Raw genomic sequence first — 15161 nt, forward strand, 5'->3', positions numbered from 1 at the left:
ATCAATATCGAACTTCTGGCGATTGGGAATGCATGATATTGGCACAGATTTTACGGCATTTTAAAAAGTATGACACGCTCTAAAAGGCTGAGATAAACAGTACAGAAATGTTCAAATATGGCACGTGCCGAGGCGGGGGGGGGGCAAATATATTTTAGCAGGCTGGGAGGGAGAGGGCCTGGGGAGAGGGCAACTTGAGCAATTGGTCGGCCCCATCCCAAAACACACTCTATTCCCTCCCTCTTCTCTCTCTCCCCCTCTCTTCTCATTTCTTTCGAGTAATGAATCACTTGAATAAAAGTCGATAGCTTATATCTGATGTTTCTATCAATCCCCAAGAACATGAATTATTGAATAGATGTTGTTTGCACTAGAATCACCCCTTTTGTAATATCGATAGTAAATATTTCAATGGTCTATATTTTTCATATTGAACCACGTGACCAAAACCAAAACTAAAACTCCTTATTTGAAACGACTGACTGTTCAATAGCGTCATAGGCGGGGGTTTTAAGGGATCTGGAATGAGCGTTATGAGCGTTTCGACAGTATTTTTGGTGGGACATGAGAGCACATCAGACATATCGAATTGCATTCTGAATACGAAGAATGTCTTTCTGATATCAAATAATTTTCTGAATTTTTTTAAATTCACGATATAATACAAATTTTATGACAAATTATTAAAATTTGATATTTTTCACATTTTTGATATATAACAGTCCTCGAAGTAAATTTTATACGTCTAATGATATATTCTTAAAGTGGATGTAGCTGGGAGGAAAAGCCGACGATCAATTGAAAATTTTGACCTTTCATATTGAAGATATGGATTTTTTTCCCAAAAAGACCTAATTTTTTTGGTGGTTTTTTTGGGGGTGGGGAAAATCCATATCTTCAATACGAAAGGTCAAAATTTTCAATTGATCGTCGGCTTTTCATCCCACCTACATACACTTTAAGTATAAATCATCAGATTTATAAAGTTTACTTCCAGTACTGTTAAATATCAAAAATATCAATTTTTAATCATTTGCCATAAAATGTGTATTACATTGCGAATTTCATGTTCCACAATAAATACTCTTCAAACGTTCATACCCCACCCCTTAAAAGCACGAATAAAATATGATACACTCGCATATTGGCAGGCAATGGAAATTGTGTTGATGCGCGCGTGTACATCCAAGTAGTCTACTCATCTATAATAGTAGAATTTCATCTACCAGCATTTCCTCTAAATTAGTATAGGTTTAATTTTACGAATGAGACGAAAGGCAGACACCAGCCACAAAAATATTAAAATATATTGGTCTTACAAACATACATGTTTGTACAGCCGCCTGCATCAGTAATAGTTGCTCAAATTCCGATTAATATTTTTGTAAATGTCTGGGGGCGGGGGTTCTTCAGAATATTTTGTACGGGGATGTGCTATGCAGACTTTCATTTCGGATCCTGACTTTCTCTATGCCTACTTTTTGCTACCCATCAGTATATCAAATAATAAATTTTCAACAAAAATCAGCCAAATTTGCCGTAATTGGGCACTTTTAAAGGCAATTTTTGCCAAAATGCGCCGAATTTGTTGCATCGGTCTACTAAAATCACTGAACGGTAAACTAAAACCATAACACATCCACGTAAACCTTCAACCAGGGAGATCAATGTGCAACGAAGATCAATGTGCAGCGAGTTTTCTTGGCTATTTTTATATTTTTTTTTTTTGCTTTTGCTTTTACGTATTTATTTCTTCAAATTTCGTTTTCTTAGTGTTGCGATCTGTTAAAGACTACAATGCGTTTTACATGTTATAGAAATCCACCCCATGCTATTTATGATGGTCATCGTTGCTTCAACATAAGCAATCAATTTACAGACTATATCTTGGTAACTGAAACTTGCCCAAGTCCATCTTCCTGTAATGCAAAAACAGATTATATTGTTAATATCGTGTTTTTCCAAGTTAACAACAATACATAAGCTGTGAGAAAGATTGATCAAAAGATATAGGACATGCAGAGAAACAGACAAACAAACAGAAACCAAACATAAACAAATAAGTGAACGATTATAACAAAATAACAAAAAACAACGACAACAGCGAAACAACCAGGCTACAGATATCATCATGATTCATTACGACTAAGGTAAACTTTTAAAGACAAGTTTTTTTAATTAATATCCACGACAAAAGATTATTCCCCAAAAGTTAGAGATTGTGGTTCTAGTTAGGCAAGCGCAACAAATGTGTTCCATTTTTGGATCGCCCGTCGATACCGCATCGATGCTTGTTATTAATGAACTATCAACTAGGCTATACCATTCAGCAAATTACTTCAGCGGTGTCCGTCTGCTCTGTCACTAGGTCACTGCTCTAGGTCACGCGTTGCTACACAACTTGACCAGCGAATGAGGTTCCGATGTGATGATGACGTGATTCAATAAGCCAATCAAAACCACACTTCCGTATACGCAATAAACGGCGCCAAATTGGCAGACCGCTGAAGTTCTCTGCTGAAAACTATGATAATCAGAATTAATGCTAAATTTATATTGGTCAATATTAATTGCTACAGGCAAACATTACTATGTCATCACAATTAGGCTAACAATAGTAAATTAATTGATTTCATAAATAGTATGGATCGACCAAGCATCGATGGTCGAACGAAAGGTCGAACTAACTTGTTCCTATTGCCATAACCTACGCAATCTGCCATGGACACCATGCATGCCTCTAATGCTTTGGGCATCGGTTGATTCGGACATTGCATTTGCGATATTTTCCTAACCAATGCAGCCCGTCCGACGGGGGCCCTGAATTGTTTATTGCTACTATACCTAGTAATGGCGTAGACGAAATACCGAGACAAGATTAATAACGTATGTGATGCAACTTTTCGCGCGCACATGTCCAGGTAAAAACATTTTGTTAGCGGGCCAGCTAATTGCAATTTGGCCCGACACAACTGATAACTAGACACTAAGGCAGCACCCGAGCACCAATAAATCAAAAACCAAATGAACGGTTACTTTCAGGCAGGACAGGTTATTTTTAGGAGTAACCTGTCCAACGGACAAGTTGCTTTTTCGCTGAATTTTACACATTGATAATAATGTCACTTGGATTAGATCATGCCACATGTCATTCTGTCTGCCAAGATTTATTTTACAACCCCATTATCCTCAAAAAGCACCCCGCGGAAAATATGCCCCTATACGCTCATACCAGGGTTCGCAGGTTTTTGCCGCATGTGGAAATATCGCGGTTTTAACCGCGGTTAAAACCGCTTGGCAAAAACAGTTTTGCTAGTTTATGCTTGCAAAAATGGCAAAAACTGTATGCAAAAACTGTATGAATATGAATGAAACTGTATGAATATTAATGACACTGTATGAATATGAATGAAAGTGTACTGCGTCGGAATTTCCGACTACCGACGCTCGAAGTTCATACCATATTGTACAACAATAGTTGTTATTGTGCAGCTCGTATCGTTACCTTCTAGACTTGCCAGACAAGAAATATCGAAATGACTGGGATTCGTCAAACATCTCCATTGTAAAAAAAACAAAAAAACAAAACGGAACATATTACGCAAAGGCTTTGTATTTTGTACCTTATCGACAGCGTCATCCTCTATTTTTCTTCATAAACACCAATATGTTTGTATCGCAAGAAAGGTCGCCAGTTTTCTCATCTTAGGATTACAAGTATCCGATTAGTTTAGACGGTGCGAACAAAAACGTGGTGAATAGTAGTATCCAAGCTGGAAGTGTATGGGCCTACTATCCTATGGCGTATTGTTAAACGCTTCTCATATCAAAACATTTGGAGAAGTATTACTCAAAATTTGAAAATATATTGTTCGAATTTAAGGTAGTTCTAAATGTAACATAACAAAGAGAACTCAAAAGATTGGACCCATTTAATTCCGAAATATAGTAACAGATTTCTATCGTGGATTCGAATTCGGGTTTGCTTGGTAGCCCTTTGAAACGAAATAAATTAAGAAAATCTTATGTTATTTGCAGCTACAGACTTCAGTATTCGAGGTAAAATATTTGATGTAACATATCGACGTTATTTAATCTATTCCCATTCTATTTCCAGTAATGTTAATGTTTTAACGAATGTTTGATGACGTGAAATCGATAATATGTTACGTAGAATAATAACTGGTAGAAATATAAGCTAGGCTCAAAAAGAAACTTACAATCTTTCAAATGGCCATATCTCAAAAATCTGTCCATCAAAGTGATCCAAAAATAAACACATGATTACTTCAGTACTCTACTCTAATGACATGCCAATAGCCTATTCAAACGGTTACCTTAGGCGATGAAAAAAGAAAACCCTGTTCTACGGGAGGCTGTTCTGTGGTCCAGAAAGCTGATCCATGTCAGTGCATTTTGATGTTGTGTCAGTTGGGCAACTGCTTGTTTACTGACATGTGTTTAGAGTAATACTGGAGTGTGTAGCCTAAAATAATGTGGTTCATTTTGATGGAGAGGATTTTAAGATAAGGCCTCGCTATGGACCACAATGACCTCCTCCCAATGACATAGTTCAATAACCTCAAGTAAACACTCATAGTGCAAAATTTGACCTCAAGTTGCAGAGTATGAGTTTTTGTATCCAAATTTTCTAAGGTCATTCAATGAATGTACAAATGTATTGGGGTTAAAGAACTGTGCCCTGATAGATGAGCATGTTGTGGATCTTATAGTGCCTTGTAAAAAAATACAAGTTTCTTTTTGAGCCCAGTTTATTATTGATTTTAGGCCATCACACAGTCGTTAGAACTTAAGCATTACGGGAAATAGACGGGAATAAAGTCTGCACAAAAAGTAACGCAGCTGTTATAAACACGCCTATAGCTTCAGAACTAATAATTTTTTCCATAATATTTCTGCATAGAAAGCAGGATGATTTATTTACGCGCATTTTGATACCTTTTGTCAAATGTCGTTCAACATTAACAACACAGTAGTGCCTTTGAAGAAAAATACCCGAATTTAAAAGTTGAAGTTTGCAGCGATCAATGGTTATTACGCAAGCATTGTGGCACGTAAAACCCTCTATTATCTTCGCGCTAAACTTCAAATATCTTTAAAAATACTGATGTGTTGTTAATATTGAACGAAATTGGACAAATGGGGTATCAAAATGCGCGTAAATAAATTATCCTTCTTTCTGTGTTGAAATATTGTGAACACAATTATTAGTTCTGATGCTATAATTATGCGTATTTATAACAGCTGCGTTACTTTTTGTGCAGACTTTAGATTAAATTATGTAGATACGTTACATCGAATAGTCTACACCCAGGTCTGTAGGGTTCTTTAGTGAGGCAAATTACCAAAGATTTAAGTCGAGTTAGAGTATCAACCCTTCAGTATAGTGCACACAAAAAGTATCCGTACACACTGCTTTTACGCGAACTTGCCGCTAGATCCTTAAATAGCACATTATTTCCAAAATAGAACCAGTCAAAAACTATTTCAAAAGTGACAACATTTTTATCCAGAGAAACGCCGTCACGCTAATTTTGAGCACAGGTAGCAAGTGTTGCTCTGTCACGCTGTAGTGATCCCGTTACAAAAGAAGCATTCCAAATGTGTCACTTTTGAAATGCTCGTTTTTTATTTACATTGTTGTAGCTTTAGACAATTAAGTCGCATCGTGTCGAATGATGTGTCAAAATATAGAAACAAAATTGCCCAAATTATTTTAGGCCGTATAAAATCACTGTTTTGAGGATTTTCTTGAATTAATGAGGGAGGGAGGGTTTTTTTTCAATGTAAAACGAGCATTGTCAGTAGTTTTCGGTCTTTTCCAACAGTGCTCGAGGAAACAACGAGGCCTTTTTGTTGGTTTCAGATGTGCGATTCTGAGGAATAGACCCTTACGAAGTGATCCGTGTTCTCTAATAAACTTATAAAGTTTTCATAAATTATATATACCAAAGTCTAAACAAATTGAAAAATTTAGAAAAAAAATGACAAATTCCAGAAATTGAGGAGGTAGGGGACGAGAACCAAAACATTACTTTTATAGCCTTTTATATAGTGATTGTTCTTGTTTTAAGGGATCTGGAATGAGCGTTTTGAGCGTTTCGACAGTATTTTTGTGGGACATGAGAGCACATCAGACATATCGAATTGCATTCTGAATACGAAGAATGTCTTTCTGATATCAAATAATTTTCATTTTTTGAAATTCACGATATAATACAAATTTTATGACAAATTATTCAAATTTGATATTTTTCACAAAATTTGATATATAACAGCCCCAGTAAATTTTATAAATCTAATTATATATTCTTAAAGTGTACGTAGCTGGGAGGAAAAGCTGACGATCAATTGAAAATTTTGACCTTTCACATTGAAGATATGGATTTTTTTCCCAAAAAGACCTAATTTGTTTTGGTGTTTTGGGGGGAACATTGTCGGCTTTCATCGTACCTACATACACTTTAAGTATAAATCATCAGATTTATAAAGTTTACTTCGAGTACTGATAAATATCGAAAATATCAATTTTTCATCATTTGCCATAAAAATGTGTATTACATTGCGAATTTCAAAAAATCTATTAATTATTTGATATCAGAAGGACATTCTTCGTATTCAGAATGCATTTCGATATGTCTAATGTGCTCTAATGTCCCAAAATAAATACTGTCCAAACGTTCATACCCCATCCCTTAAGTGTAAGAATACAATTGTGTGAAGTATAATGATACCCGTTAATGTTAGAAGCTGAAGAGAACACCAAAAGAACGCAAAAGAAAACCAATTATTATAAACAGTATACTTTAATAATATTAAAAACAGACTTATATTACCATTATAATTATCTTAAATATATTTAGAATAAACTATACCACCAAATAAACGCTAAAAACAACACTTATTTATTGCAAACTAATTTGTAATGGTTCTGTTGATCGTACAGTCGATACACACACTTAAGACGCCAGTTGCTTTTAAAGGACTACGAGTGCAAAAATTCGACCAAATGTGAATAAACTGGAAAGTCTATTTAGTGATATCGCCTGGGTGTCGTAGGTTATTAATAACGAAATATTACTGAAAATTATTTTAAAATAAATACTGGATTAATTAATGAATTATATGAGTGCGTAAAAGCATCGTGCTGGTAGGTATAGTAAACATTCTGGGCTATTCCCGTTGAAATCCACACTCCCTATGGAAGATATGAACTTCGTCTCCCACACAGGGAGTGTAACTTTCAATGTGGTTATTACCTGAAAGGGCCATTCCGTTTCAAATATACACCCCTTGTATGGGACATCTATGTCATATATTATGTCTTCCCCTATGGAGGACACGACCTTCATCTCTCACACAGGGAGTGTGAATTTCAATGGAGTTACCTATGGCATGTATGGATGACTCGCGTTTTAAATAATTATATACCCCCTTGTTTGGGAGATTAATGTTATGTCTTCCAGAGCGGGTATATGGATTTCAACTTGAAATGTCGTGACATTCCACAAAACATTTACCACCAAACCGGGATCGGACTTGCCGCTAAAAGGCGCATTTTGTAATCACCCTAAACAATAATAACCATCGCAGCCGGAACCTTTTTCAATAAAATTACATTAGTCGTAAATATTCAGATGCCAGCAATACCCTCTTCATGTAAAAGAGTAAAAAACGTATTCTCCAAAAGTGTGAGAATGAGAATCAGTCCAAAGGAATGAAAATCACTCCTAAAAGAGTGAAAACCCCTCATAAAAAGAGTGGGAACTACTTAATGTAGCCCTATGATAGAAGGGACATTACTCGACAAGTAGTAATGTTCCTTATATTATATACCTATTAGTGGTTTCCACTGTGGTCATTTCCTTACAATGCAGTACCTGGCATTTTGTTCGTATCTCTGGTATTCATCGATCATTATAGGTATTCAGGCATAAATGAGTAGCCAATATTTGTTTCTTGACATTTGACCTAATCTCGCACGCATGCAAGTCTTGGTAAATGTTAAGTAACCGGTCATCTATATAGACTGTACTTAAAAAAATTGTATAATTACGTTTTGAGAATTCTTAATTTAATTGTCATCAAGTCATCGAAAGTTTGCAAGTATTAAAATTGTTGTTAATGTTAAAAATGTTATAGTGTTCACCACTTGTTTGACACATAGTAGCAATCAAGTTTATTTAAGCTGTATATACTTGTTGATTTATAAATCGGTATAATTTATTACAGGAAGAAATCAAAACTCGACCGGCGGTTGAAAACCGGATCCGTCCGGTTGCTATTGTTCTTAACAATGGTAACCGGGTGGAACCGGCGGTCAACCGCCGGTCGAGTTTTGATTTCATCCCTGAGGTGGTTGCGTTAATCAACTAATTTTTAGAGTTAACTACATCTTATACATGTCTTATGTCCGGGTCTAAAAAGGCGGCTACTTTAAATACCTTATACTATTCAATTTTCCATGTAAATTTGATCATCTAAACTCGTTCTGTTATACTCTCGTTGGGATTATACTATACTATTAGCTAGGTTTACCAGATAGAGTTATTAGAAATAATTGTATATGAAATTGCAAAAACGCACTTGTAGTACACAGGTCTTTTTTACCCCAAACCACGGTGTGTATTTTACTTGCATAACATTAGCAGAAATACATAAGGTTTTAGAGAAACAGGCTAAGTGCTAGGTGGACTTTATTTATTTATTTATTTATTTATTTTTTTTTTTCTGTGTCTGTTTTGCTCCGCAAATTCCAATTAAATGGGAAGTTATTATTAGAATGAAAGTGACGATTTTAGCACATAATATTAGTTTATACAGTTTAAATAAAATTTGAAACAATAGAGCTGAGATGTTGCATGCTGTATTCCTATTCTATATTTAATTATATTACATTTTTGATATTTTTTTACTTTTTCTACATGGACATAATTTGTAAACACATCACATATAAGATAAAAGAAGAGAGTCAGGCAAGTATCTCCCTCCTATATCGCATTACACAGATCCTGGAATATGGGTCCACTTCACAAACTATGTACTCCTCAGAATTTACATGATTTGATTTAGAATATATGTAATTAAAATCTTAAAACATTCATCTGTCTACCTCTGGAATTATAGTCATGTTCCTGTATATTGTCTCAATTGTAAGACTTGTATTGTAACCTGTTCACACGAATTGAACGCAAAGTCGCAAGTTGGTGGTTTCGACACCATCGAATTGTTGAGTTGCTGATCTTCCTTTGAAGCCACTTGTATAGTCAGTGATATGCCCTTTGTGAATGGTGACATGACGGTAATTCCGTGTCCAATTCTGTCCCTATACACAAAGGATATACCACTGCCAATACAGATGTGTTTAAATAAAGAACATCAACTTAACAGTTGGTACGTCTCGAAACTCACAACTTGCGACTTAATGCTCATTTCGTGGAAGCAGGTCACATTTATTCATTCCATGTAATTTCAAAGTTTAAATGCAAAACCACATGTAAAAAGTGGGCCCAGTTACATAAAGCTCACACAATAACGATTTGGTCACTTTGCGTAAGACACAAAACATTGCTCAACATTATCATGATTTACATAAAAAATTGTGTTGGTTATATTTGGTTCTTTACAGGTATGCCTGCATACGAAGTTTGCAGTATTAAGGGAAGTATCATCGTAAGTCGGGGCATTCTCTCCAAGTTTAGCTATAGCACAACAATAAAATGATCATAATTTCGCCTTATGAGGTTTATGTAACTAAACCCCTTTTAACATGAGATTTTGCATATGAACTTTGGAATTACATGAGGTTTTTCTTACCCAGTGACGATACGCCAACATTTTGAATGAAGGCAATCCATATACGTCACGTGAGTTGATAGCTAAACACTCCTCTTATAATGTCATTACATATATAAAAGGCAATTTTCAAGACATTTTCTGACGCATGCAGCTTCTTTGAAAGTTGGATAATTTATAAACTCCTCAACAAAAGTTTGGAAAGTTTTTTCAAGCATCTATATCTCAGATTATTTGTGATATGTTCATATCGTGTTGCATATCAATGGATAGCTACTTTATTCCCCTTTATTATCACACCATATTTGAAATCATCACCCTTTTCACACCTACGTATACGTCTTGTGAATGTGGCGGTGTCTTAAACCGAATGTGCCAAATTGACCATTATGATTGCCATCAGCCCAGACCTCAACCCGTGAATACTTGTGAGACCAGCTTGGGATTCGTCGCAGGTCATTAAATGGGGTTGCATTGGCTACTCTAGCACGCACAGTAGCCAATACAACATGATATTAACATGTCACAAATAATCTGAGATATAGATGCTGGAAAAAACTTTCCAAACTTTTGTTGAGGAGTTTACATGACGTAGACACACAACTTGCTTAACACTTTGAGATTATTTGGGTAAACAGATTAACAATTAAAAGTAAAAGTAAAGTCATAATACAGACTTAGTTATTTAAATACTGTTGTCAGAAACAGTTGCATAATAAGCCCAATCGCCATTGGAAGTTTGCAATGCATTGTAGGACAGTTTTTGCAGTTTTAGGACACTTTGTCCTTTGACCTTTCAGAAAATTCAGAAATATTGGGTTTTTGTACGTTCAAAATATAATCTAAAATGTTTTACAGTATTTAAAACAAATATAAAAAATATTAATGCTTTATAAAGTAATTATTTGGTATTTTTAATGATCAAAATTGTGACAATAATAAGAAAATTAATAATAATTACGTACATTTTCTCGATATGTCAGAGGTCAAAGTGTCCCAAAACTGCTCTCAAAAACCGGAAGTTAGAATGGCGATTGGGCTTATTGTGACACGATCCAATCCACTAAGACCAGAGTCGGAAACTAACTTGCTCAGATACTAAGCTTATTATAAGCTTTTTATTTATCTTTTTTCGCCCTGGTTTTACCCATTATCTCAATATCATTATCGCCGACAATGCCGACTCAATGCATGAGATCATGTCACAATTAAGACTGTTTCTTTCACAAATGAAAGACCAGTATAGGAGATCCAGAGCAGTGAAGGCGGCCCAGAGCAGTGTTGGAGAGGCGCGAAATTTAGACCCTATTCGTGACACACCAATGTGAGGGTTAGAATTTCACATCCTCCGCACCTTCCTGTATTACGCCACTGTTGCTCAGAACAGGCGAGATATAAGTATTTCAGAGTTTCCTTTTCTCCCGTTATGCTCATTCTATTTCCACAACTGGATAGAGCAAGAGTTGATTATTAATAATTCCAAGAAGAAAGTCAAAGGCGTGCTACATAGGGAAGATGTTAGCCGGTGTGTCAGAAGGAGTACTCGCCACCGGGTTATTTATAGTAGACATGGAAGAATGTAGATGATCATCGTTCTCTTTGTGTAAGGTTGAAGGTCGTGGTGAGGAGAAAGGTGAACTTACGTCTGTTTCCGCTTCCGGGTTAAAGGTTGGTGGAGGTGGTCCTGGCGGAGGTGGTGGTATGTACCCATTGTTAATTCCTTGGTTAGATTGAGGGAGAGGGCCAGCGAATAATTTAGCTATGGATTCAGGGGGATTATCTTGGGCTTCATAAGGTGGTGCCGCGGTGTTTCCTACATCATATATACCATGACCCATCATGTAGTGGTCGTCAAACGCATTGTTGTAGCGAATACCACCAGAATCACCGCCATGGAGTGGCACCTTTCTGTCGCCATCCATACCGGGGTTGTCGATGCCGTATTCGGTGCCTACAGCTGAAAAAGCATCGTCGTCAATCGGGATAAGGTTGATCTTCTTCTCTTCACCCATCGCTGAGAAGCCTTCACTCTGCTTGAGACTGAAGAATAAAGAAGGTGAGAATGTGAGATTGAATTATTAGGTGTTCTTCGTAGAGTATCCGTGAACAATGAAATGTACAAGGTATCACTTATCAACAAACAACTTTGAAAACTTCGTCTGCGTAATGGGAATAATGTCTATGCTTATATATGATATAGGAATGTTCATACAACGCAGAAGAAAGTCCTTTAAGAATTTTTGGCAAACCAAAATGCCGGGGGTGGGAAGTAATTTTTGGCAGGAAAAGGGGCGATCAAGTAATATTTGCCACACAAATTTATACGGCGTACCTTTTAAATACAACGTTCTAAAAAGGCTTGAGAAAAAAAATACAGAGACGTTCAAAACGTTCGGTACGCTCGCATCATAATATATCTAGATTCTAGAGCATTAGAAATTCTACCCTGGGCTCAGTCATAATTGTTGCAGATCCCTAATTATCTGTGAGCACTTGAACACCCGACTATCATCATTATTGCAGAATGGCCAGATAGAGGTGTACGGATAAGGATTAACAACAACAATGGCGAACAAAATGGCCGCCAAATAGAGTATAATGTAATATTTTACCTTGTTTTGGTGTAGTCCGACGTGCGATGACCAGTGCAGCAGTGGGTTGAGAAATAATTGCCCCATACCAATGCACAGCTTATAACAACAACGAATACACCCAATAGTCCCACAGCCACAACCACTACAAAACAAGACAATATCAGATTATCTTAACAAATAAATAACTTGCAGTTCCCTACTAAATCGGAAATTTTGTGTATCTGTTTGCCATTTCTATGAAACTTTCTCATCCAAATGAATGAGTATTCCAATTAACGTGTCAACAACCTGTCATAAGTGTTAACTTTCTCATTTAAAACAATATGACAGGCGGTTGACACGTTAATTGGTATTTCTCATTCATTTGGATGAGAAAGTTTCATATAAAAGGCAACATTTTTCAATTCTCATACTTTTGTCCAATTCTCATCGAAACGGGTCGATTTAGTTATTAAGTATTACTATTATGCGCATCGTTTGACATTTAGATTTCATGTTATCAAACAATTGTCATGATAGTTCTGTATTTTGGGGGGGATTTGTATTGATGATATTTTTAAGCAAAAGTTTACGGTTATACTTACTCATGATAATTTGTGAAAAGTTAAGACCCTGATGAGGCTCGGAAATATCACCTGAAAGAGAGTGAACCAATGTATCAATTTAGTACATTTAATACTTGGAAACAAGTAAAGAAAAATAGTTACGATTCACAACAGAAGACGGCGTCAGCATGGCCGGTCATTTCAAACGAATGAGCAATTTCTGTTGATGTGACCACAGTATGGTACAGATTTGGTACCAGATTTTTGGTGGGTATGCTCCCCGGAATTTTGAGGTGGTGGGTTGGGATCTGTGAGCGTACAGGTAAAAAGGTGTCTTTTTTGGAGCTGCGAAATGGTAAAAAGGGGCCTTTTGGCGCTGCGAACAGTCAAAAAATCAAAAAAATCAAGGGTATTTCAAACCAGAAATGTGAGGAATGAGCAATTTTGGGGTCTTTTAGAGCTCTTTAGAGCACAAAACCAATGTGTCTTTCAGAGCTCTTTTTTGGTAAATTTCAGGGGTCTTTCGGAGCTGCGAGGTCCAAAAACAGAGGTATTTCAGAGGAGTGTTGAGTGTCCCCTGGGGTCTATCCCCATCCAAGAGGTAAACGGCATCATTTACTGAAAGTAAACAGTCTGAATCACGTTACGCGTTACGTTACAAGTGTCTTACAGAATGTGCCACTTTTCAACCACTTTTCAACTTATTGGTTCCAATCCCAAACCGGCATATTGCCTTTGCTTTTTTTCCAGTTTGGTTGTCCCGGATTCCATTTATATGTTGTCTTGTGTAATTGTTCATTTTTATGTTAAATAAGAAAAAAATATGAAATAGAATATAGTATTAAGCAAATAATTATCTGGTGTACCTACCATCACATTTGATTTCAAAATCGAATTCCCCTGTCTCCAGACATTTCGCTACCATAAAATGGGGCCTGTAGCCAGGGTCACAGTCTACTACCAACATATCACCTTCGTAGAGATGATCCAGGTCTGCGGGCATGATTTTACCATATTTCACCACTGGAATATCACAACGTCGTTTATCTATAATGATGTACAAAGAAAACAACGAAGGCCATTTAGAATATAAAATAATGATACGTATCTTAAAACTGTACCGTACTTGAATAGAAAATCAAACTTTCGGTACCGCGATTTTTGATTAACAAGTACAATTTTTTCTCATCATAGTTAATACAATTAAGTGTACCGAAGTAGGTCTATTGACCTAGTGCTGAATTTGACCCCATGCCCAAAACAGAGGAATACGACTTAAAAACACTGTTTCTCCCACTTAAGTATCAAATTGGAAGCAATCGTGCCTTGAGAACACTCGCGATTGACTATTATGCTGTGACAACATATTCTAATGCTAGGCTATGTTGATTCGATATTCCATACTGAAGTAGTTTGGTCAAGATCTTGCTTTTTGAACTACAAACTGGCTTTCCTCGGAATGGGCACATACCGTAAAATCTCGATAGTTAGCATAATTATGTGCTTACTATCGAGCGCTTTTAAAACATGCAAACATGAAGTGCCATCCACAAAAGTGCTAAGGGTTTTGAGCAAATTATCGATAGTAATATACGAACAAGTGTCTCAACCCCATTAGCTCAGTTAGTAAAGCGCGTAACTTTGGTCAATTTCATGTTTTCAAATCGCCCGATAGTAAGCACATTTGCTAACTATCGACTTTTTACGGTATTACAAATATACAAACATCTAAACATACGAACTCTTACCTCGAGTTGTAACTTGCAAGGAATAAGCACGATTATACTGCTGCCAATGTGCATCAGTCACCGATTCCCCCATATTCATATCATCAATCGCATCAACGAGTGCATCGTTCAATCGCCAAACCAACCACGTAGATGCTTCAGGAGTTGTGCCCCCTGTAGAATACACTAATGGTGACACATCGAAGTAGCTGACCCCAAGGTAGTCTCCTTCGCGGAATGGAATCCACTCGTCTTTCGGAATGAGTTCCACATTGGATACTCCTCTTGGCGGAGTTGCTGGTATGTGTATGCGACCAACTATGTAGTATTCGTTGTGTCTTTCCTGCCTCCATACGCTGATGTTGAATGCGACATGTTGCACATATCTCCACTGTAAATTTGCCACGACCCCTACCTGTCTAAACCCGATTAGAGTTACCATAATCCTTGCTCTAAAAGCATAACCCGTTTTACAGCAT

General features: G+C 36.6%; 1 protein-coding gene across 2 annotated transcripts in view; it reads right to left on the reverse strand.

Moving 5' to 3' along the window:
- Window positions 1-6808: 6808 nt before the first annotated feature.
- The window catches only part of LOC140140066 (uncharacterized), a 52461-nt gene continuing 44108 nt past the window's right edge, over window positions 6809-15161 (reverse strand). For both annotated transcript variants that reach the window (XM_072161880.1, XM_072161879.1), the window contains exons 8-12: window positions 14704-15052; window positions 13826-14002; window positions 12995-13045; window positions 12429-12552; window positions 6809-11856 (exon numbers count right to left, since the gene is read on the reverse strand). In XM_072161880.1, the coding sequence (XP_072017981.1) occupies window positions 11319-11856; window positions 12429-12552; window positions 12995-13045; window positions 13826-14002; window positions 14704-15052 (1239 nt within the window). In that variant the 3' untranslated portion in view covers window positions 6809-11318. The remainder of the gene's footprint in view (window positions 11857-12428; window positions 12553-12994; window positions 13046-13825; window positions 14003-14703; window positions 15053-15161) is intronic.

The sequence above is a fragment of the Amphiura filiformis genome, chromosome 18 (assembly GCF_039555335.1).
Source record: "Amphiura filiformis chromosome 18, Afil_fr2py, whole genome shotgun sequence".
Classification (NCBI taxonomy): domain Eukaryota; kingdom Metazoa; phylum Echinodermata; class Ophiuroidea; order Amphilepidida; family Amphiuridae; genus Amphiura; species Amphiura filiformis.